Source organism: Podarcis gaigeae (assembly GCF_964106915.1).
Source record: "Podarcis gaigeae genome assembly, chromosome: 2".
Classification (NCBI taxonomy): domain Eukaryota; kingdom Metazoa; phylum Chordata; class Lepidosauria; order Squamata; family Lacertidae; genus Podarcis; species Podarcis gaigeae.
Window position 1 is genome coordinate 23,945,997 of NC_139679.1, and position 23,681 is coordinate 23,969,677.

General features: G+C 42.4%; 3 protein-coding genes and 1 long non-coding RNA gene across 5 annotated transcripts in view; 1 reads left to right on the forward strand and 3 right to left on the reverse strand.

Annotated features, from left to right (window-relative positions):
• The window catches only part of PECAM1 (platelet and endothelial cell adhesion molecule 1), a 58,187-nt gene extending 50,409 nt beyond the window's left edge, over nt 1–7,778 (reverse strand). The window contains exon 1 of the mRNA XM_083727523.1: nt 7,143–7,778. The gene's annotated coding sequence lies outside the window, so the exon portion shown is untranslated. The remainder of the gene's footprint in view (nt 1–7,142) is intronic.
• LOC310839343 overlaps nt 1–8,576 on the reverse strand; it is a 292,189-nt gene extending 283,613 nt beyond the window's left edge. The window contains exon 1 of the long non-coding RNA XR_014561456.1: nt 7,998–8,576. This is a non-coding gene — a long non-coding RNA (uncharacterized lncRNA). The remainder of the gene's footprint in view (nt 1–7,997) is intronic.
• Nucleotides 1,132–14,239, forward strand: MILR1 (mast cell immunoglobulin like receptor 1). 2 transcript variants are annotated; one of them, XM_083727833.1, is made up of 9 exons: nt 1,133–1,240; nt 1,320–1,376; nt 3,232–3,546; nt 4,293–4,415; nt 8,583–8,666; nt 9,696–9,758; nt 11,517–11,576; nt 12,391–13,087; nt 13,321–14,239. In XM_083727833.1, the coding sequence occupies exons 1-7, from the start codon at nt 1,198–1,200 to the stop codon at nt 11,570–11,572; spliced, it is 741 nt and encodes a 246-aa protein (XP_083583959.1). In that variant the 5' UTR covers nt 1,133–1,197; the 3' UTR covers nt 11,573–11,576; nt 12,391–13,087; nt 13,321–14,239. The 2 variants fall into 2 exon arrangements, with proteins under 2 accessions (XP_083583960.1, XP_083583959.1); XM_083727834.1 differs by lacking the exon at nt 4,293–4,415 and having other exon boundaries at nt 1,132–1,240.
• On the reverse strand, nt 13,375–22,492 carry POLG2 (DNA polymerase gamma 2, accessory subunit). Its single transcript, XM_083727608.1, has 8 exons — nt 21,763–22,492; nt 19,463–19,583; nt 19,202–19,307; nt 17,820–17,993; nt 17,152–17,292; nt 16,002–16,082; nt 15,043–15,143; nt 13,375–13,578 (listed from the first exon to the last, which is right to left on the reverse strand). The coding sequence occupies exons 1-8, from the start codon at nt 22,472–22,474 to the stop codon at nt 13,413–13,415; spliced, it is 1,602 nt and encodes a 533-aa protein (XP_083583734.1). The 5' UTR covers nt 22,475–22,492; the 3' UTR covers nt 13,375–13,412.
• Nucleotides 22,493–23,681: the final 1,189 nt, after the last annotated feature.

Here is a 23,681-nt window from a genome sequence, read left to right on the forward strand (position 1 = left end):
CCGCCCACAACCTGATCCGCCAGGCGCGCCGAGTCCTCCCCAGGAAAGGTAAAATGCGGCAATGAGCTTGCGTAGCGCGCTGGGCTCCCAGCAGCGAATCGACTTGGATAGGCAGCAAGCAATCCAAACTGAGAGGTTTTCGGCGCGATCAAGGCGCCCCCAGTAGATAAGGGAGTGATCCAATCATAAGCGACTTTTTGCGTGTTTCCGCCCAGAAAATGCGCCTCCTCCCCTCGCCTCCGCCCCGGAGCCGCAGCAAAGGCGTTAAAGAGCCGCATGCGGCTCTGGAGCCGCAGGTTGCTGACCCCCGGCCTAGACAAATACATAAGTCTTTAGCACCTTTGGCTGGTGTCATAAACTCAAGTGAGTGGGCACCAGTCTTACTTGGGATGAGAGGGGCTTCCACAACAGCAGGCATAGGCAGTGGCGTAGCGTGGGTTGTCAGCACCCGGGGCAAGGCAAGTAATCTGCGCCCCCTAACCCGTGGATTTGCGCCCCCTAACCCTAACCCCCAGATGTTGCGCCAGGTGCACCCCCCACGCTACGCCACTGGGCATAGGCAAACTCCAGCCCACCAGATGTTTGGGATTACAATTCCCATCATCCCTAGCTAACAGGACCAGTGGTCAGGGATGGTGGGAATTGTAGTCCCAAACATCTGGAGGGGCGGAGTTTGCTAATGCCTGCACAACAGGGATGCCTGTACAACACCCAAGTGCCTGTGCTGACTTGAAAGTTGTTTTCTAAGCAAAACGTCATTTCCTACCCTTTCTCTTCTGTTCTCCTTTTCTTCCAGCTGCACTACAGTCCAGCTTCCCCCTTCCACATACATGCAAAATAGCTGTCTGAGCCAGCAACTCAAGCTACAAAGGGGTTGTGCGGGTGAAGCAATGCAGTTTGCGTCGGAGGCTGATCTTTCTCAGATCATTTATACAGTGCATCACAGTCTGAGATCCCTCACAACTCACTTTCTGAATACTAGGTAGTATGTATGTTTGATCATCAGAACGATCAAGCTTGAATCTGAACACAAGATAAATGTCAAGACTTTTTTTTCTTTCTTTCAGCAAACAGAAATCTATTTCCCCTAAATCAGCTTCCTCATATTTATTGCTCAACGTTATTCAGACAATACTTATTTAGCAGAACCACTGCTTTGAGGATGAAAACTAAACCATTTCTCCATTCTTGTTAAAAATGCTGAAGTGCTTAGTGTTTGTGTGTCTCCCTTTAGTATGTGGTATGAAATATTCCTGTTTTTAGTGGTGCCTATTTCTACAATGCTGCCCATTTGATTAACCTCTTTTTTCTTCTTTCAGCTCATTCAAGTCTACCCAACCTGGATTACAGGGGTGGTAACAATGTTGATCAAAAAGGTAAGTTTCTCCTTCAACTTACAGTAGTGAGATTCAAAATGCTATACTAGAATAGATGGTATGTTCAACTATATGTATATAAGATCAGTAAATCATCTTTGCCTTGGCGCATTGCAATAATTCTTTCTTACTTAGTGCAATAATTCTACTTTATTTCAGTTACTTACCGTATTTTTTGCTCTATAAGACTCACTTTTTCCCTCCTAAAAAGTAAGGGGAAATGTGTGTGCGTCCTTATGGAGTGAATGCAGGCTGTGCAGCTATCCCAGAAGCCAGAACAGCAAGAGGGATCGCTGCTTGGTATATCTCATTTAAATTGTTTTAAAAACCCACAACAAACAATATCAAAATAGAAAAGGTCATCAGGATCCTTCCCACAGGTGCTATTCTAGCACCAATAGCCCTGTGGTGGGGGAGAAGATAGTGAAGGTCAGTGTTTCTCAACTAGAGGACACCCTCAAAGGAGTGTATGAAGCTATTTGGGGGGAGGGGTGTTTCCAAAAATACTATAAGTGCAAAATCAAAAGTCACAAAATTTCAATCCACTTGGAAATTAAAAAAAAAAAGAATTAGGAGAGCTAGATTTGAAGGGCTTTGGGATATTTATGTTAGCTAAAAGTGGACGTGGGTTTAAAAAGGTTGAGCAACATTTGTTCTGGTGGAGGAAAATAAGGCAGACTGCCTCCCTCCCTCCCTTCCTCTCTCTCACCTGAAGTCCTTCCAACAAGAGAGTTAATGGTATATCACTTGGGGTGAGGGGTGGAGTCCAGCCTATAAGGTCCTGAGGTCTTTCTTCACCTTTCTCTTTCTTGGAAACCTCTGTGTATCAAACACCAATCTGAGCAGAAAATATAGAATCATCTGTTCAAATCTGATCTAAAGTTTTAATTAAGGCTTACAGAAAAGGAGCTTGTCAAGTAGTGATTTTCTCTATGTGTTGGGTTTTACAGCTATATATTGTGACATTGCTGCTGTTAATTTGTAGCATAGGTTTCAATGTATTTTATGGTTATGTATTTCTCTCTTTTTTGCTGTAAACCACTCTCTGAGTGTGTCTGTACAAGAGCAGAATATAAGTGAATTACTACAATTGCTATTGCTAATACTATTCTGCCCAAGCTTTTGATAACTGGCAAAGACCTCGGGGTTGGTTACGTACTACACACAAAGATGTACATTAAAGTTCTGACACAGCAGCGATTGTTTCACTTTGGGAAATGTTGATTTGTGAGGGGGGATTTGAAGTAGAGCAGGAGTAAGCAAACTTTTTCAGCAGGGGGCTGGGCCCACTGTCCCTCAAACCTTGAGGGGGGGCAGACTATATTTGGGGGGGATGAATTCCTATGCCCCACAAATAACCCAGACATGCATCTTAAATAAAAGGACACATTCCACTCATGTAAAAACATACTGATTCCCAGACCGTCCATGGGCTGGATTTAGAAGATGATTGGGCCGGATCTGGCCCTCGGGCCTTAGTTTGCCTACCCATGAAGTAGATATACAGGGTGTTCTACCTCTCTTCTCTCCCCCCCCCCCCCCGCTTTACAATGTCCACTCCAACTCACTCCTGAAAGCTGATTCTCCCCCTCTGCAGTGTCTTTGCCCTTATTTGGAATTAATGGAATTCACTGACAGAAGACACTTAGATATCTTCCAGAGGTTATCTTATCAATTCATGGTCTAGTGATTTTGATCAGGATGTCTATATGGAAATACCGTGTTCCACAGGCACTCAATGCCACAACGCAAAAACCAGCTGCTGGGGAGCAGAGCAACAGTGCCCGAATGCATTTTCCAATTCAGCACACAGCATATTCTAAGGAGTTGTTTGCTTCTTGACTTCTCATTACAGATGTGCCTGACAATTTCGCTACTTGCTCAGGGTCCAAAGCTGTTTTCAGCATTTGCAGCCATCCAAACGAAACCATCATAGGCGGGAATGTGATCCTGGTGTGCTACTACTCAAAGACTGATTGGCTGCCAATTAACTACACACTTTTCAGAAACCAGACCAAGGCTGTGGGCTATGCAACAACAAACAGGACAGAAGAAAGGGCTGTGTTTAACCTCACAGTCATGTCCAACAGCGATCTGGGTGAATATAAATGTAAAGCTCAAAGATTTAATGAAACCCGGTACAGCCGTGGACTCAACATTACATTAAGAGGTATGTGTATTTTCTAATATCTCGAGAGTTCTGGTTTTAGGGTGTGATCTTGAAAAGTCTCAGTTGGGAATCCTCATTGTGTTCTCATCAATTATGAGCCTGCCGTGTTGAGAACTTACAGCTTGTAAGAACCCAAGAGCCTGTCATGACAGGTGACATTTGCACCTGAAAAGCCAGTGCGCCCAAATTCAAAAAGAAAGACCTCTGCGCACAGGGCCAGAGTCTACATTTGCCATACAAACATCCATGGCTAAAGAGCAAATTAAAGGTTAAAAGGAAAATGCACTTAAAGACATAAGAATGGGACACATACACAAAAACAACAACCTGGGACTAAACACCAGCAAAAACCAGGGATTTCCCGGCAGAGCTTTGAATGGAATATGGCTTGTATAAGAACAGTCGTCCCTACTGACAGGCTTAAGGCTGCACCCATGGTTAAAAAGCATTGGCTTAGGCTAACTTCCTTTCTGTGAACGGCACAGAGTTCTGCTTATGAGGAAATGGAAGTTTCTTCCCCCTTGCAGACTCCTCACAAATCTGTTCCTAGGAATTGGAGAACTATTTGTAATGGTGTGGGGACTGTACATGGAAAGTTGCCAGAATGCCACCTCTTGCACAAATTTTAAACAATCTAGAATCTATTTAGTTGCTGTTGTTGTTTCATTTTACTTAAAAATGCATCCCATTTGGACAGGAACCTCATCCATGTTTACCTAACATCCATATGATTATATTTCTCCCAGTGGCAGAAGAGAAAAAGAATAAAAACTTGGTAGCATACATTGTGCCTCCCTTACTTCTGCTGTTGTTGCTGCTAGCAGTAAGTGCAGCAATTGCACTGCTGATTCTTCCTTGGTGTAAAGCAAGTAAGTATGACTCTGCTTTACCTATATGAGGATCCCTTTTTGTTGTTTTTTAGACTTTAATTTCTGATATCACCCTACTGGCCATCAGTCTATCTGCCTACAACACATTTAACAGTCCTGTGCAGGTTTTTCTATTAGGAAATGTTTAAATGTTATAATTAAAGTTTAAGTTACAGATAGGTAGCCGTGTTGGTCTGCCATAGTCAAAACAAAAAAATTCCTTCCAGTAGCACCTTAAAGACCAACTAAGTTAGTTCTTGGTATGAGCTTTCGTGTGCATGCACACTTCTTCAGATACACTGGAAGTTTAGTTTACTTTCCTGTTTTGATTCAGTGACCAAGGTTCCAAAAATTGTGATGTGCTCTTGACCCATTTTTGAACACATGCCAAAGTGCCCAGTGACCTCTTTGCTTTAGCTACCGTCACTGCAAGAGTGCAGAAGATATGAACTGCACAAATAAGCTTGAAATGTTAAGTTCATTAATCTTATTTGAAAGGTTAATTCAGGGGTAGGCAACCTAAGGCCCGTGGGCTAGATGTGGCTCAACTGCCTTCTCAATCTGGCCTGCAGACGGTCTGGGAATCAGTGTGTTTTTACATGAGTAGAATGTGTCCTTTTATTTAAAATGCATCTCTGGGTTATTTGTGGGGCATAGGAATTCGTTCATATTTTTTTTCAAAATATAGTCCAGCCCACCACATGGTCTGAGGGACGGTGGACCGGCCCATGGCTGGAAAAGGTTGCTGACCCCTGGGTTAAATGGTACCAAACGGTTTTTCCAAAGGGAAACAAATGAATTGCTTTCAGATACTTCACTTCTTTAAACAAATCTGTTGTGATTTGGTGCTCTTTGGTGAAGGACTTGCACATTTACTCCACCTGGTTTTTAGTCATTTTGGTGTATGCCCACAGAAACCCAAAGTTTCTCGTCTAAAAGCTCCACAACTTCATAATGATTTTTAAGACTGGAAATTAGATTATCAACAATTACATAAAAACATCTGTCTTGAATAGATCCTTTGGATTTCTGCCACTGTTTCTGTCATTTCATCATGAAATTATTTCCTCTTCTTAAGCACCTCTCTGTAAATTCTGGCTTGATATTCATGATATTGGCAATAGCAATGGCACGGAGTGGGCATTTTCGTTTTCTTGAATTAAGGTTAATTCAGCTAACTAGCTTTTAATGTTATTGACATCAGTGGCGGTATCTCAAAGCTTATAGCAGTTTATGTCTGTAGTCAACTGAAACCAGCAACTTTTACCAGATTGGTGCCATGATTATGCACTTGAATGATGTGATATATTCCCAAACACCCCACAGCACGAAAGATGTCTGTAGAGACAAATTTAGCTTATTCAAAGACTCCACAACAATGACAATCTTATCTAAAGGATAATATAGGGTTGCCATATTTCAAAAAGCGAAAATCTAGACACAAAAGTTGCCAAAACCTACACTTCCAATGAGGGACACGGGTGGCGCTGTGGGTAAAACCTCAGTGCCTAGGACTTGCCGATTGTCAGGTCGGTGGTTCGAATCCCCGCTCCCGTTGCTCGGTCCCAGCGCCTACCAACCTATAGGGACCACTTACTAGTGGGAAGGTAAACAGCGTTTCCATGTGCTGCGCTGGCTCGCCAGATGCAGCTTGTCACGCTGGCCACATGACCCAGAAGTGTCTGCAGACAGCGCTGGCTCCCGGCCTCTAGAGTGAGTTACCTTTACCCTTCCAATGTGGGTTGCCATACATCTGGATTTTACCGGACTCTAAAGGCCAAGTCCCATCTATGTCCAGGAAATTCCAGGTGCATGGCAACCCAACATGTGTATCAGAGGATGTAGAAGATTTCCAACACACTCTTTCAGAATTCCCCATCACTGGGGGCTACAACAACAACAAAAATAATTTAATCAAAAAGTTGCTGCACTTTGCCCAAAAAGGCATTGCTTCCTGGCAACACTCAGCACTCCACACAAGCTAAACTTATAACAAACACATGATTTTTTAAAAAAGTTGCAGTGTCAAATGCATTTAAAGGCAGGTGTTAGTCAAGGGTGTTAGTTTCACCTGTCTAGGTGGAAAGTGTTTTCGCAAAGCATAGCATGATATATGATATATATTCATTTTTTATTTAACGTATCTTCTAACAACTTAAATAACGGCTTGGATCTCGATGTTCTGAGAGACTATATTCTCCCAGACAAATGTGCCCAGGGTTTGAGATCTAGGTAAGATGCCTTTCTCTTGGTCCCATCACCCTCGGAGACACGTTGGCGAGGATGCAAGAGAGGGCTTTCTCAGCGTGCTGCTGAGGTATTTTGGGGGGGAGCGTATTGGCTTGTTGTTTTTATTTTGATTATATATTTTGTGGTTTTATATTCTGATTTTGTTCTGTGAACCACCCTGAGACCTCCAGGTATAAATCAAATCAAATCAACTCCCTTCCAAGCGAGCTAAGCTGAACCCTTCCCTGGCAAGACAAACTTATTTCTGTCCAGAAAATTCATGGTGCTCCTAAACCTTCTGCGAGTCATGTACCCTAGCACATGGTACACACAAATATTAACTTGAGGTTTGAGGGAACAAGCACTTCGCATTTGGTTTTACACTCACAAAGATGAAAAGTAAAAAAAAACCATGCAGATTTATTCTGGTGTGCTGACTGTACCGGCAAACTAATTCACAACAAAGCATTTGATAATGAGAGAGCAATCTTTCCTTACCTTGAGTAGCGCTGGTGTGGCGACATCTTTGTGCTTTGGCAGAATCCTTATCAGCTTTTCCTCCTGATAAAAGTGCTTGAGCATCTGACAGACAGCTTTCACAATGTCATTCAGAACCACACGGCGATTTTGAAACCAAGCCTAGGTTGAATTAACTTCCCTGACCTTTCCTCACTTTTCTTTCACCCCAGATCGCATCTGCACTCCATGTTGTTAATTTTGCCTTGAAACGTGTTCTAGGCCAAACAAGAGACGGCGACATGCATTCTCTTTGCCACTGTGGCAATGTGAACTGGGGCCTAGTCATTCTGGTCTCCATGCACCTTAATCCTATTCATAAAGGCCTATAGAAAACCCGGGGTTTAGCAACCTCATAGCTACCTCTCTGGTCCACCGAGCTGCCAAAATTCATCTCGTAAAGCATCGCTTGGTTTTTCCGTCTAGGCCCAGGATTTTACCCGTTCCTTACTTAGAACAGACCCGCTGAAGTTATAGACACGACTAACTTTGGCTGATTCATTTCAGTTGGTCTTCTCTGACTAGAATGTCACCAGTCAAGAGTAGACAACATGGTGTTAGTTGGGCCAATGGCCTGACTAGGGATGAGGCAGTTTCCTATGTTCCTATGGGTGTGTCCTGGAGAAAGCCTTGAGACTTGTAAAGATAAGCGTCAAGGGCTGCATTGGCACCCAAGGCCTGAGGTCCCTCACCCATGTATGTAAGATTGGTACAGTGGTACCTTGGGTTAAGTACTTAATTCGTTCCGGAGGTCTGTTCTTAACCTGAAACTGTTCTTAACCAGAAGCACCACTTTAGCTAATGGAGCCTCCTGCTGCCGCTGCACCGCCGGAGCACGATTTCTGTTCTCATCCTGAAGCAAAGTTCTTAACCTGAAGCACTATTTTTGGGTTAGCGGAGTCTGTAACCTGAAGCGTATGTAATCTGAAGCGTATGTAACCCGAGGTACCACTGCATAGCACATTTGTTTGATGGCTAAGTTGAAATGGTTCCGGTATTTAGAGCAAGGGCAGGGAACCTTTTGTTGTAGGCCTCATCCCTTGATCAGGGTGGCGTACTGGCAGTGGGCAGGGCCTGTGAAGACTGACCTTACAATTAACGCTTACTGCCACCCACTTTCCCTCTCTCTGCATCTCCCTTTCCACCACTCATCTTTCTCCTCCTTGTACTAGGGGAGGGACAGCCTTGGCAAGAACATGGGCTTTCTCCCACTTCATCCTTCCATTGCTCATCCGTTTCAGCCCATGCACATTATTTTGTCCATGTCTCTCTGGGCTCCCCCAACTGCATTAAATTAGACCCAAATTCGTCACCCGTGACCTAGAGCCAAGAGAAGAGGATGCACTTCACAGGGGAAAGAGAGGCCTTCCTTATCAGAAACACATTTTAACCCTATCACTGTATTTTGCTTATATTTCACAGGAAAACAGAGTACAGGCAGCAAACCAGCTGTTGTCTTTTCAGCCCATCGCCCAAGCAGTGACAATGGTGACGTTTATGATACTGGTAAAGACCGAGCAATTCCATAACCTCCCAACATTTCTCCGGGGGAAATAGGGACATCCCATTCCGTAATGATAATTTTACTGTTTATACCCCACACATCTGACTGGGTTGACCCAGCCACTCTGGAAACCAAGACAAAGTATTCTATTGAAAGAAACAAGATTTGGTTCTAGGAATTCTGACTCTATATGGCAAGGGGAATGAATATTTTACAAATCCTTTGTTGTAACATCACCACAGGGGGTAGGGGGGTAGAAACACACACAACAAATCTTTTAGGCACATGTTATAAAGGACACTATAGCTCATACGGAAGCAGCACATGATACCCTGTAGTGTGTAGAATGACATGTGCCAATGGGCCAAACCATATAGCCAGCTGACTATCAGGAGCTGGTGCAAAGAGCTTTGAAAGCTGGCTGAGAAGAGAGAATAGAAAACAGGACTGAAAAGAGTTGCAGTAGGCCTAATGCTGAAATCATAAGGCTCAAGAACAGGAGAGCCTGAAGATTTATGTAGACTAGTACCTCCCTGTGTTCCAAAGCCTCAAGGTAGATATTTTATGAGGGGCATTCATGGCAACTACAGGTACTTTTCTCATATAAGTGGAACATATTTCTGAAAAGAGCTAATAAGGAACTCTTTCATGTGAAGGAGTAAATGCAAAGAACTGACAAACCCAAACTCTAATAACTCTTTCCTGAAAAGGGATATATAGAAAAGCAATTTTAGCACTTCCAGAAGTACAAAATATGCCCAGTTTCATTCCTATCAATCATTAAAACCTCATCCTGGGAATCATGCAATTGAGAATTGTATTTAGTATTTCCCTGTATCTTAACAGAGATTTAATTTCAGTTTTGTTAAATAGTCCCATCACATTCCTGACCTTTCAAGACCATGGATTTAAGGATGAAGAACATAATTTCTGATTTGAGGCAGAACATATAAAAAAATTGAACTGTTTTTGCAGGCCAGAAATGCCAGTTAACTCATCTTTTCACTTATTCTTTCTTGCATTCTATTCAGTATGTGAAGAAAATGAGTATTGCAATGTGAAACTTAAAACCAAGAAGGAAGACAACAGAAATGGTAAAGTCTATCTTGAATTCCCTAAATAAAGCAATGCTAGGTTGAATACAGGTTTGCCCTCCTGAGTTGGACAATCCTACTAAAAGCAAACTATATTAGATTATGTGCATTAGTGAGTTAATACTAAACAAAGAAAGAAGTGAAAAAGAACTACCAGCATGCAGCTCATGCGCATTATGATTAAAAATAATGTCCAAACTCAATCAATATGAGAAAATTTTCAAAACTCCACGAACTTTCATTTCAAAAACAAAAAAATTAAAAGGACAAAACATTTAGTTTTGTTTGCAACCTTTAAGAAATGATATATTGAAACAGAAATAGCCCCCACCATGCAATATTAGTGGTACTGAAAATATTTATTTCAGTTTTGAAACCAGTTTTATGATTCATTACCGCTTACAACCATGTTAGTGAGCACAGCAATATATATATGATTTTTTGGAATTACCCCAAAAGACCTTACCTCGAAGCAGTAATAGAGAACCTATGCCCTCTAGATGTTGCTGGACTAACTACCACCACCCCTGATCGCTAGCAATGCTGGCTGTGGCTAATGAGATTTGTAGTTCAACATCTGGAGGGCCACAGGTTCCCCATCCCTATCCTAAATAAGCAGTCTAAGGCTGCAGTCTTATGCTGTGAATATCCTATTTAGCTCAATGGAATTTACTTCCTAGGAGAGAAAGAATTGAACTGAGATATTTTTTAATTAACATAGTACAGAACTCCAGATTTGTACCCAATGCATCCTTTGCTACTTTACAGTGAGTTCTCTGCTTGTTACAAACAGGCTGCTCTACAGTGACATTGAGGAACATTCATATTCTTGCATTTCATGTTTGTTTTTGGAGAACTTTACTTTATAGTAAAGTAGTTATAGTTATAATTCATGGGTTGCCATCTGATTTTATTCTGATTTTAAGCTGTATTTCAACTGATGGTTTGATCTTATGTTTTAATGTATTAGATATTTGATGTTAGCCACCCTGAGCCCGGTCTTGGCCAGCGAGGGTGGGATATACGTAAATAAAAGTTGTTGTTGTTGTTGTAGTAGTAATAACACAGCTGTTATCTTGTGAAGGATTGCAGCCTTATTATAATGACTGCTGCAAACTGGTATCTCACAAGATGCTGTGTTCTGTTTACAACGAGTTCTTAAGGAATTCTGGCCCTACTGAAAAAGAAACATTTTACATAGAAGAAATGGAGGATTTATAAATAGGCATTGTCCCCGCAAATAGGTAGGAGAAAATTCACATAAAAAATGTATTTTAGACACATATTACAAATACCTTTCAGCTCATATTATAGCAAAAATATCTTTTAAAAATGCAAACACTTGAAGGTACAAGTTGCTATCCACAACTGACACCAAAATTAGCAGACAATGCACATGGCAAGTACTATTGGATTGCACCCTACATTTTTCAAGTTTAGATGGGAAGACATGGAAGGTCCCCCAATGAAACCTGGAACTATGCTGCTTCCCTGAATTACATGAATGTGATGCTACCTGTAATAGTTATGGAATGGCAGGATATACCAACATGGAAACTGATATGACTAAGGTTATATACACATTATGCCTTTAAAGCATATTCAAAGCACTTGCTCCCTCAAACAGTTCTGGGCACTGCAATTTGTTAAGGGTTGCTGGCAATTGAAAAACTGGGAGAGGTAAATATTGTGCTTCAAATATATAGTGTGTACACAGCCTTTTTTAAAAAAGTTAACTTCATTTCTTATTTATTCTAGTGATCCTTGATGGGGATACTACTGTGGACTATGCAGAAGTTGTCATCCGAAGATAAAAAGGTAGTTCCTTCCTCGTTATTCACAAGCAACTGGGGTTTTTCTCAGATTCTCCAATTATGTCCATTTTGATAATGTTTCTGCCTGTAGTGGGTAGGCACAAATCTTTAATTTACTTACTATTTGTCATGTGTTAAAGATAGTATCCTCTTTTTCTCTTAAATGCTAGATAACCAATTCAGCCACTGGAATGTCCAAAGTTTGGTTCAGACAAAAGCAAGACTTGGTCTCATTTTGTCATCGTTGTTGTCCCCAACACTCTACTACTTCATTCTATATTACAGACCACCAGAACCAAGCTATGATTTATAAATGTGGTTTGGAGGACATGCACAAACTATAATTTGGATGCAAAAAAGAGGGATTCAGAACACATAAAGGGAGGAGGAAGCTTATAAAACTGAAGCTCGAGTATTATATCCAAAAATACCAGTAGTTTCTAGTGATTTGCAACGCCTTGGGGGGGAAATATGGGGTGTGGGAAGGAACCACAAACCAAAAGGCATACTACTCAAGAGTGTAGAAACAGCAGCGAAACCTTCATTTTTTCAATATTATTTTATATATATATATATATATATATATATATATATATATAATCACTCAAATATATATATATATATATATATAAAATCACTCAATTTTTTTGCAGTCACTGCCTTACTCCCCACCTAATCTCTTAAGAATTGTTTTTCATATATTGATTAGATTACCCCACCAGTAGGAAGCTGCCAATTGTTCCTCTAAACCTGACTGTTTCCCAGTAGCTTTAGAATATTCTTCAACAAAGCCCATGTCCGTTTGTTTGTCTTTACAGGACTCTAGTTTGATACCAGTTGTCTCGAGATACTACAGCCAAGATGACACAGCAGATCTAGAACCTTTCCTTTACCTTTTGACAAGTTCAATATTACCTGCTTGCCCCTGCTACGTGTCTCCAACCTGATGTTCAGCATTTATTCAAACTGACACATCAGCAATCAAGGAAGTGGAAAACCACCACCTCACTTCATTGGTTCCAAGTCTCTCCCCCCCCCCCCACCATTCAATTACAATGGAGAATGATTTTGCATATGAACCTGGGACACTTAAGCTAATGTATATTCCAGTTTATGGGAATGCCATTTATATATGCTTATGTTGGAAATGGAAGCAGAATTAATTTGGTTAACAAGTTTATGATGGGTCCATGTTCAGATGACAACTGCTCCACTGCACACAAGTCATCCATGCCTATTTCTACTATATAAAAAGACAAATTTATTGATCAACAGTGCACTAATTCCTTTCAGATGAAGATGTTGCTATGTTGTGAAAATATTAAGATCTCCTGGGGTCTGGAAGGCGCCAAACTGCTAGTTATCAAAGGATAGTTATATCTTTGCTTGCCCTCTGCTTCTTAGATGTTTTGTAATATTACTATGAACTGAAAGCTGTGGCTTTCCATTTGCATGGTTTTGCCTCATCTTATTGCATGATGCAAGAGAGCCCCCTAGAGAACAGAACAATGTACAGTGGTACCTCAGGTTAAGTACTTAATTCGTTCCGGAGGTCCGTACTTAACCTGAAACTGTTCTTAACCTGAAGCACCACTTTAGCTAATGTGGCCTCTTGCTGCCGCCGCCGCACCACCGGAGCATGATTTCTGTTCTCATCCTGAAGCAAAGTTCTTAACCTGAAGCAATATTTCTGGGTTAGCGGTATCTGTAACCTGAAGCATATGTAACCTGAGGTACCACTGTATCAGAAAAAGAAGTCAATTTTCCTGGCTTTTGTTAGCTACAATCAGGGGAAAGATCCATTCAGTCAGGAAGGAGAGAAACTGTCTTTATTGTAAGGTCAGATGTTTTTAGCTGCTGAAATGTACTTGGTTAAGAAGTCCTTTAATCGGGATATATGCATCATTTCTTTCATTGTGGTGTCTCTGTTCCTTAGCTGGACAACACCATTCTCTAGTGTGGTATCACTGACAAGGATTGTGAAGAGGATACTCATTTCATCATACCTGCAAACAAAAAAACAAGCCTGTGGAACTGGTGCTCTTGTATTCAGTAGCAGTATGACAAATTTATATTAGGGGAGACACACTGAAAGAATAAGCTAGGCATTCTGTACATTAAAAACCAGCACTTTCCAGGAGTTTGTGGTTTTTAAAAATAACTTACAGAAATATTGCTATAAGGCATTCACTTCTCCTTGGGGGGAAAAGGGTTTGTTTACTAATTGACCTGTTGAAAGATTTTCAGGATTCAATGTTGCCATTGTTAACCCAAGATCAATTTCACGCCAAGTGAGTCACTCAATACTGGAGCAGATGAAGGTAATGTAGAGGTGAAGTTTGCCCACTGTCTCTAAGAAAACTGCACAGGGCTCCTTCTTTCCCAGACACCGTTTACTATCCTGTTCATCTCCCACAGGCCACCACCCTGCTATCTCTGAACTTTTAAGGATACAACAGAGAGCATGAACAGCCTTGGTATTCCCATATCTTGCTTTCCCAACCTGAGAACAGCAATAGAAGGCTATACCAATTTGTGAGCCAGTGTAGGAGCCACAAAACAGTCTAGGGCTATAGCATGTTGGTAGGAGAAAGGCTGCAGAAGTGTGATGACCCACTGCAAAAGTATTTGCAATGCTAAGATAATAAAAAATAGGATTTCTCAAAAGCAGTTCAGGTATTTTTTTTAAGGCAAGCAAGACAGTGTACTGAGTATATTGTAACAAATGATTATTAAAACATGGCAGTGAGTCAACCTTGGTCACCCTGTTGAAGGACCTCCACTAGGGTTGCCATATTTCAAAAAGTGAAAATCTGGACACAAAGGTTGTTGAGCTACTTTGGCTAAAAATGAGATTTTGAGCTAATATTAATGAAATCCGTCAAAATCTACACTTTCAGCAATTTCTGCCCAGACACTGTTTACAAGGGCAGAATACCGACTATGTCAGGGAAATTCCGGACATATGGCAACCCTAATCTCTGCAGACAGTGGGACAGTGGGAGCGGGACCTTGCTCCTGCTCTTTAATCTCTCTTCAGCTTTTGATACCATTGGCCATGGTATCCTACTGGCTCTGGGGAATGGGAATTGGGGGTGCTGTGTTACTGTTGTTCTGGTCCTACCTCTGGGCAGAGTCCAGAGAGCAGCATTGGAAGAGTGCTTTTTGGCTGCCTAATGGTTACATTATGTGGTGCTGCAGAGTACTCTCTTATCACTAATGTTACGTAATAGCTATAAGAAGCTGCTGGGAGTGGTCATTAGAAGTTTTGGGGAAGGGCGCGATCAGCACTATTTCTCCATAACATCTGAATCAGGAGAGGTTATGTGGTCTCTGGACCAGTGCCTGGATTTTATATCACAGCTTTACCCCCACCATTGGGCAAAATATTACTGCATTGCAGGGGGTTGGAATGGATGATCCTTGTGGTCTCTTCCAGCTCTACAGCTCTACGATCCCATGTTTCTTACTTTGCAAAAAGCTGCTCCAGTGACGACTGCACGGTTTCGAGATATCCAGGCCAAACAGAAATCCCATTTTCTAACAATTCATTGAACAATCCCTTGCACACCTACAAGAAGGAAACACTGTCGGTGATTGGAATGTTAAACTGGAAAACAAACAGAGCTTTTTAATTATAATAAATTAATTGACAGTATTAATGATGTAAAAACATTCAAGATACATTCTGGAGGAGAAAGAGCCAAAAAAAGAAATCACCTAATGTCAACAATTTAACCTTGGTTCATTTACCTCAAATATATTTGACATTTCCTTGTTTTTGGCAATAGAAATTAACTTAGGAACCGATGAAAATATTTTCCCTCTTTATTTTGTATACAGTTACTCTGCTTCCTAAGCAATTAATGCTAATCCCTAGGATCATCAGCTGTGTGAAGTTTATCCCCAGTACAACTCCTGCAAGAAAGTAATAACTAGGGACAAGATTTATACGTGCCTAAGCAAGTGACCGCCTGCCAACCTAGCAGTTCGAAAGCACCTCCGGGTGCAAGTAGATAAATAGGGACCGCTTACCAGCGGGAAGGTAAACGGCGTTTCCGTGTGCGGCTCTGGCTCGCTAGAGCAGCGATGTCACGCTGGCCACGTGACCCGGAAGTGTCTTCGGACAGAGCTGGCCCCTGGCCTCTTAAGTGAGATGGGCGCACAACCCCAGAGTCTGTCAAGACTGGCCCGTACGGGCAGGGGTACCTTTACCTTTACCTTTAAGCAAGTGACTCTGAGAACCTGCACATTTGTGCAATCCTTCTTAAGTAATCCATTGGTTGGCCAAACAAGGCCAGTGCCTTTCATAGTAGCTAGGACAAAAAGATTGGATGCAGCATTTGAGCCACATGAACTGAAGCTGTGCTTATCTACATTAAAATTCCTGCATTAGAATAAAATATGCATACCTACTTTCATAGCTTACCTGCCTCAGCTCTATTGTAGGGCCTCTTCCCACATCCAAAGCTACTTTGATTGGCGTCAAACATGGGTGAAGTTTAAGTACCTGAAATGCAAAACAGTAAAAGAGATACACAACCATGAAACATTCCCAGGACTATACAAATCACTGGCAGTATATAATGTTCATTTTCATTTTTGAACCCATAGGAAATGGAGCCCAAGCCAGGGAATTAACATGGCCAGTTAAGCCTAAGAAAGAGAATGGGAATGTTTACATTCTCAGGACTGCATGCTTCCCCTGCCCTTCCTGTGTGGCAAGAATGAGGAGCTTGGCAGCTTTTGCTTGACCAGTTTGTTGTGTTGTCTGAACTGATAAACTGGTTAACTTTAGCGATGGCTGGTTACAACTTCTAACAATTGAAGTAGGCTTGCTTAAACTAACCTTAGTTGAGTTCAACTACAGTTCTGGCTGCATATAACAGATCAAGCTGCATTTAAAGGTAAAGGGACCCCTGACCATTAGGTCCAGTCGTGGCCGACTCTGGGGTTGCGACGCTCATCTCGCTTTATTGGCCGAGGGAGCCGGCGTACAGCTTCCGGGTCATGTGGCCAGCATGACTAAGCTGCTTCTGGCGAACCAGAGCAGCGCACGGAAACACCGTTTACCTTCCCGCCGGAGCGATACCTATTTATCTACTTTCATTTTGACGTGCTTTCGAACTGCTAGGTTGGCAGGAGCAGGACCGAGCAACGGGAGCTCACCCCCTCGCGGGGATTCGAACCACTGACCATCTGATCAGCAAGTCCTAGGCTCTGTGGTTTAACCCACAGCGCCACCCACGTCCCAAGCTGCACTTTGCCTTTGATTAAGGCAAAAACAAACATTCTGAACTCAGTAGCATTTGAGCCCGGTGCTTGCTGCTGTTCATTCACTTGGCACTGGAATATGCTTTATAATGGTGAGTGAATATGGGCAATATCACCTTTTATAGAAAATTCAATACCCTAATCACATAATGCAATATGCTAGGTCACAATCCAACACAAGAATAACGCCCATTAGTTTTCATCTGTGTAGGAGTGACCCAAGTGTTTTAGTTATAGGCTGCCACAGTGTATATTAATTTTTCAACCTCCTAGCTGGCCTACATATGCATTAAGAGGAAGATCACCTTTCTCTGCAGAGCTTTCTTCCTTGTTGAAGCATTTTCAGCCAACTGCATACCATCACAGAGATATGCTAACACTCCATAGTCCAGATTGCCACTCACAGACAGGATATGAGGAACAACATTCTTCCTCCCATCTCGACCCTGAAGGAGAAAAAACAAAAATGTGCATTTGGCAATCTTTAAAACCCAGGAATACATTCTACAATAAGAAAGATGTAAATAAGCAGATTAACTTCCATTCATTTGACATGCTGACTCAATAAAAAAAGAGTTCACAGTGATGGTGGGAGAGAAGGGGAGATAGGTTAAAAGGTGTTTCTAAAAGAGCTGGAATGTGTGATGAGCAGAGAAAAAGTGTCTACATATTTAATTTGTTCATTTCCAATGAAAGAAACACGCCACTCAGCACCTGCTGCCTTCCTGCTTGCCACCTTCATGATAATTCTGCACTTAGTGACTTCGAATTGGGGAATTGCTTCTACTTCGAGTCTTGTTGATCATTTATAGTCTTGAAACTGTCCCCCGGGCAAAGTTTTTATCCCATCTGCTTCACTTGAATGTATATTAGTTAAGCAATGCATGTTGTAAACCACTTTGGCAGCTCTTGTTTGGGACTGAAAAGCTGCCTAGAAATGCTCTTAAAATAAAATAAATTTAATAAAACTTACATGCAAACTGGATTCTTTTCCTGTATACATTTGTAGCAGTTCATTATCCCCTAGGTTGCTCAGAGTTTCTATGACTTCCTTCCCCCAAGGAAAGTTATAATAGAGATTGCTGCTTCTTCTTCCTTCTTCATCATGATGATCACTACTGGTGAAGCTGGATGGGCTTATTGCAAACTACAGAAAAGTAACAGAAGGATCTGTGAATGTGCAGATGACATTTATGCTAACTACACTGTGTTTTTTCCTGGTCTAAACAGAAGCATATGCATTAATGTTTAACCTTATTCTTTAGTTAGCTGTCTTTTCACTCTGACAGAAAGTGGCATGTCTGTATATCGGCTGTGGCTCAAGGACAAACGAGACACACATTTAATGCACAACAACCAGTAGCCACTATGCTGCGGTCACCAATGTGACCCCCACAAGTGCACCCACACCTTTCCTTCCTGGGCAATACAGCGTCCCTATCTTTGATGCAATTATGCATGAAATAAGCAATCCATTATAGCCAATAGGATAGGTGTTGCCCACCACAATTTCTCCAGTTTGCAAAAGTGCTCTCAAGTCCTAAATAGGCTGATAACCCCTGCCCTGGGGGAATTATTAGAACTGTAGCAGGGAGCAAGGGAGAAAATTAGCCCTTTCCTTCCCTACCTAAATCCTGGCAAAAACTGCTTCTTTGGCACAGTGCAGTCAGAAGTTCCACAACCTACTCCAATGCAAGGAATAGATGGAGTGTATATCAGTGGAGACAGGGTGTGGAGTAAAACAAACATGGGGAAATTTCAGCTGTAATTTCATGGGGGGATGGCATGTGTGAGGGTGAGAACTTGGCTGATAATTCAAAGCACAGGAGACTAATGCCCAATGCTTCACAACTTCTCATGTCAGACGGAGATCAGAGGTGACAAGAATACTATCCATTAGTGGGAAGGAACCATACACAGACTGTGAAAGACAATGTAGCGAGCTGAAGTATAAAACGCCATCTAGGATTGCAGCAGTAACGCCTTACTTTCCTTTTGCTGGACTATACTTTTTGTTTGGAAAGCTTGCAAATAATTCTACGTTAGTTGCCAGTCCAGAAGAATTTTTAGTAAGTCACATCCTTGCATATAGTTGGATCTAATTTTTAGTAACTGCGGGAGGCAGAACTACTTGCAAGTCTAATTGAGGATCTTGTTGGCTTCATATATTTTAAATTAAGCAAATGATTGCTTGAGTGCTAAAAGTGGGTTTGTTCATCATTATTCTAATATTGAAGGCAATGACCTACAGCCTGTTAACCTTCAGCAGCCTCCTTAGGACATATAAAAACAGTGGCAGACAATTCACTCTCTTTGTACCTTAAAAGCTTATAATGCAAGTACTATACTGAATACCTTTCTCCACCACTGGAGACGCTGACGTAACCAGTAGTCCAGCCACTGTCCAGCAGTTCTAGCAGAGCTGTACCACACTAGGGAAGTCATCGTGCTTTCACCTGTGCTTTAAACAACAGCATGAGGCCATCAAATTAACACTTTAAAACACAAATAAATGGAAGAGATTATTTTTCTTCCAGAAATAGAAGAGACATGCAGAGATAAGCACCTGTGGCCAAATATTCTACCAAAGCCTATTTAGGAACATAAATTACGTACCTCATGTAATTCACGTTTTCATTATTTCTTACTGGATGGAAACATACTCCTATCTGAGCAACCCCAAAAGGCAATCTCTTGTTGACCAGTTCCAGGCACTCAATGTATTGCTGTAAGGCACCTATCAATCAATCAATCAATCAATCAATCAATCAATCAATAATAAAAAGGCGTCAGCATTCATAGGAAGTGTTAACAGCTCCTATATGTTAATCTGTTTTATAATGGAAAAGAATCTGGAACATAGACAGCCTAGCAACTACACCAAGTAGTGTCACAGCTATACACTACCTTTTCACACAAACTTACAATTACTTTGTTATATACAACTGTACACTGGGTTACTTCTGAGTTTAGTGCTATGTTTTAAATATGTTTTGTATCTGTATTTTCAGAGAAGTGTTAAAAAATGTACCCTTTTTCAACTGAAAGTTCCAATATTATAATATAAACGTGTGATAGAATTGACACATTCCAGCATGCGCACATTGAGATACAAAAACCTTAGCTATATTTTCCAGAGGGGTAGCAGAACATTAGCTGTACTTGGGGAGTTGCATATCCCATCAACTGCAGCACTAAACTTCAAATGGTGTGGAGTGGTGGAAAGGCACTTTTGACAATATATATATATATATAGATATATAACACCTTTGGAGCTGCAGGTTTGGCAGAATTCATCGTAACTAATTCAACACAGCCAACTCCCCAGAACGCTCCACTGTTAACCTAATACGCAAATGTGAGCAAGTCTTTGGGCATTGCAACTTCAGAAGCAGTCAATGGGGAGTTCATAAATCAACCAGCTGTCTAAATGCCTGCATTTTCTATAATGAAATACAGCACAAGTGTTTCATATAACAATTCAAGATGCTGACTCTGAAACAAGGCATCTGCATAATAGGTGAAATATTTTTTTATCACCAAAGTTTTCTATTGGTATCTCATTAGTTATCAGTGTTTGTTGCTGCAAGTTATGAAACAGTACAAACGGTCAATAAAATAACCTTCATCTGCTTGTCCTTATACTATTTTAATACCAGGTTTGTTGAAGAAGGGTTTGAAGACGATCTAGTAGGCATTCCTTTCAGCCAGGCTGTATATCGAAGACAGCACCTGGTTTGTTAATTGTAGAGGACAGCACTACTGCACAGCAAATCTGCCAACATAAACACCTGCATTTCGGAATAGTCACAAAACACTTTGCCAAATAGACCTTTGCCATCTGTTAAAATGACATATTTATTTTTGGCTGAGCTGATGCTGCTCAACCTCACCTTTCCATCTTTAAAAAAGAAAAGAGGAGGAATTACTGCGGTCAAAGATGCAGGCCGAACTTTTTATAGGAGTGCAAAGAAAGTTAAAAAATACTTTTTTATTCACCCCAGCCTTTTTAACATCTTTTAATCTGTGCTGCAGGTTTGCTTCATATTCCCCTCCCCCCTTGCAGCTAAAAAGGAATCTTTTTATTTATTAAAAAAAACTATTTAGTTTTTCAAATTTTAAAATTTACAAACAATTGTCAAACAACCAAAATAAAAAGAATTCTGTAGAATCCCCTGGACTTCCCCCCCTTCCCCTTTGTGGGTCCATATGTTAACTTTTTCGTTCCTACAGATGAGAGAAGAAAGGAACCTTTTCAAGATGCTTTTCACCATTTCGAACAGCTGCCTTTTCACCAAACCTTTCGTTCTCCGGTCTGCAAACCTACTATAAGAGGACCTGTGTTAAGGGGCTGCCATCCTAATACAACCCCTCCATCCGTGATAAAACTTAGGTATGTAGAGACATCACCTTGCCAACAAAGGTCCGTATAGTAAAAGCTATGGTTTTCCCAGTAGTGATGTATAGAAGTGAGAGCTGGACCATAAAGGCGGCTGATCACCAAAGAATTGATGCTTTTGAATTATGGTGCTGGAGGAGACTCTTGAGAGTCCCATGGACTGCAAGAAGATCAAACCTATCCATTCTTAAGGAAATCAGCCCTGAGTGCTCACTGGAAGGACAGATCATGAAGGTGAGACTCCAATACTTTGGCCACCTCACAAGAAGAGAAGACTCCCTGGAAAAGACCCTGATGTTGGGAAAGATGGAGGGCACAACAAGGAGAAGGAGACGACAGAGGACGAGATGGTTGGACAGTGTTCTCGAAGCTACCAGCATGAGTTTGACCAAACTGCGGGAGGCAGTGGAAGACAGGAGTGCCTGGCGTGCTCTGGTCCAGGGGGTCACGAAGAGTCGACTAAACGATTAAACAACAACAACAATGGCATTCTGGAAAGAGAGACAGAGAGCCATACCGTGAAGGAGGCTGTCCCGCAGCACCCTAGACGCCTCCAGCATCTTCCTCAGAGAGCCCAGCACCTGCTCTTTGCTTAGCTGGTCATTCTCCAAAATTTCCCGAACGCCTCTGGGGCGCAGCGCAAGGAGAGCCTCCGCGGGCGGCCCTTGGCCCGCGAGAGGAGAACGGCAGAGCGGGCCATCCACCCCCAGCACCTGCTCCCTGGACGTGACCACGGACTCCCACCACCGGGCGGCGAGGTTCTTCCTCAGCTCGACGCCCAGAGGCCCCAATCCCGGGTGCTCCCCGCTCAGGTGAGAGTCCCAGGTGAGCTTCTGGGGACCTTCGGCTCCTCGCAGGAAGCGCCTCCTCTGACACAAGCCCAGGAGCGCTTCGGGAAAGCCGCGGGCCTCCTCGTCGGCGCTGCCGGGGGATGAAGACACAGGGCCCGCAGAGCCGCTCAGGAAACGCCCCGGCGGCTGCCCCCCGCGCTCTCCTGTCAGGAGCCTCTCTCCCTCCGGCCACCCGCGTCGGACGGGCTTTTGGACCCTGCGGAGACCACAGCCACCGGTGCTGAAGAAGGAAACGAAGCGGCGGGGTAACATGTCTCTGAAGCGCGGCGGCGCTCTGCTGGCCCCGCCCCCTTTTTTCAAAAAGAAACAACAGGCGAGCCGCGTAGCGCTTGCGCCGCTTCTCAGACCCCGTGGGCTGGAACGCAGAGGCCGGTGCATAGAGATGTGACTTCCTAGACGCAACCACTGGGCTGGTTTCCGGTTTCATGGCGGGGGGGGGGGTTCCCTGCTCCTCTGTGGCCTGTAGGGAGAATAAGGTTTTGGGTTTTTTCCTATTATAATCTACCTCAGAGTGTCAGACTAGGTTTGGGAATAGCCAGGTTCAAATCCCCACATAAGCAATGAAATTACTCTCTCTGCCTAACCTACCTCACAGGGTTGTTGTGTGTGGGTTTTTAAAATATATATATATATTAAATATTTTCTTGGTTTACAAAGGTACATGCCTTGCCTTTTTTCAGGTTGTACAGCCTTTCTTACAAATCAGCTACCTTTTTTGTGAGGCTTTTGTGTCGTGTACAGTATAAGATAGGGGGAAAGGAGGGTGGGGAGAGGCTTATATTATTTTGTATTGTGTAAATGTGGGGTTTTGTGTCAGAGTCAACTGGGTAGGTTCTCTTTCTATACGTTTATTACATTTCCTTGGTAGTGAGGTATTGGGGGGCAGGGTGTGGTTGGTTGTCTGTGCTTGGCTGCTGCCTGGTCTGGTAAACCAGATTAATTTGTATGCTGTCAGGATTCTTGGTTTTTTATTTTTATTAAGTTTTCAAATTATACATCTCAAACATTTTACATGTGGAAAAATAGAGGTAGTTGGCTTTTGCTGGCCAACTCCCCAAGGGACTGAGTCCTCTAAAGTTTATGATCGGTCAGAGATGAATGGATGGGGGCCAGATCCAGTGGAAAGTACACTGGTACCTCCGGAATGGATCCTGTTCGCAACATGAAAAGAGCGCAATCTGCAGTGGCGTGTCTGTGCATGCGTGGGTTGCAATTCGCCACTTCTGCGCATATGTGTGATGTCATTTTGCGCACATGCGTGAGCGAGGAAACCCAGAAGCAACCCTTTCCGGTACTTCCGGGTCGCCGCAGGACGTAACCTGAAAGAACGTAACATGAAGCAAATGTAACATGAGGTATGACTGTAAGGCAAATCTTTATTTTTCTGTTGCAACAGAGTCCCCTCCCTCCTTCCTAGCAAGGAGGCAAGAGAAACATAGAACAATGGTGTGCAAAGCTCCTATAAAGACTTTTGAAATTGCCCACCCTGTAGTCCAAGACCACCACCCCAAAACATCCTACATACATCACAGGAGGTGTCTCGGGCAGAAAATTGAGTGTTGCTTCTCTCCTGTCTGCCAGGATA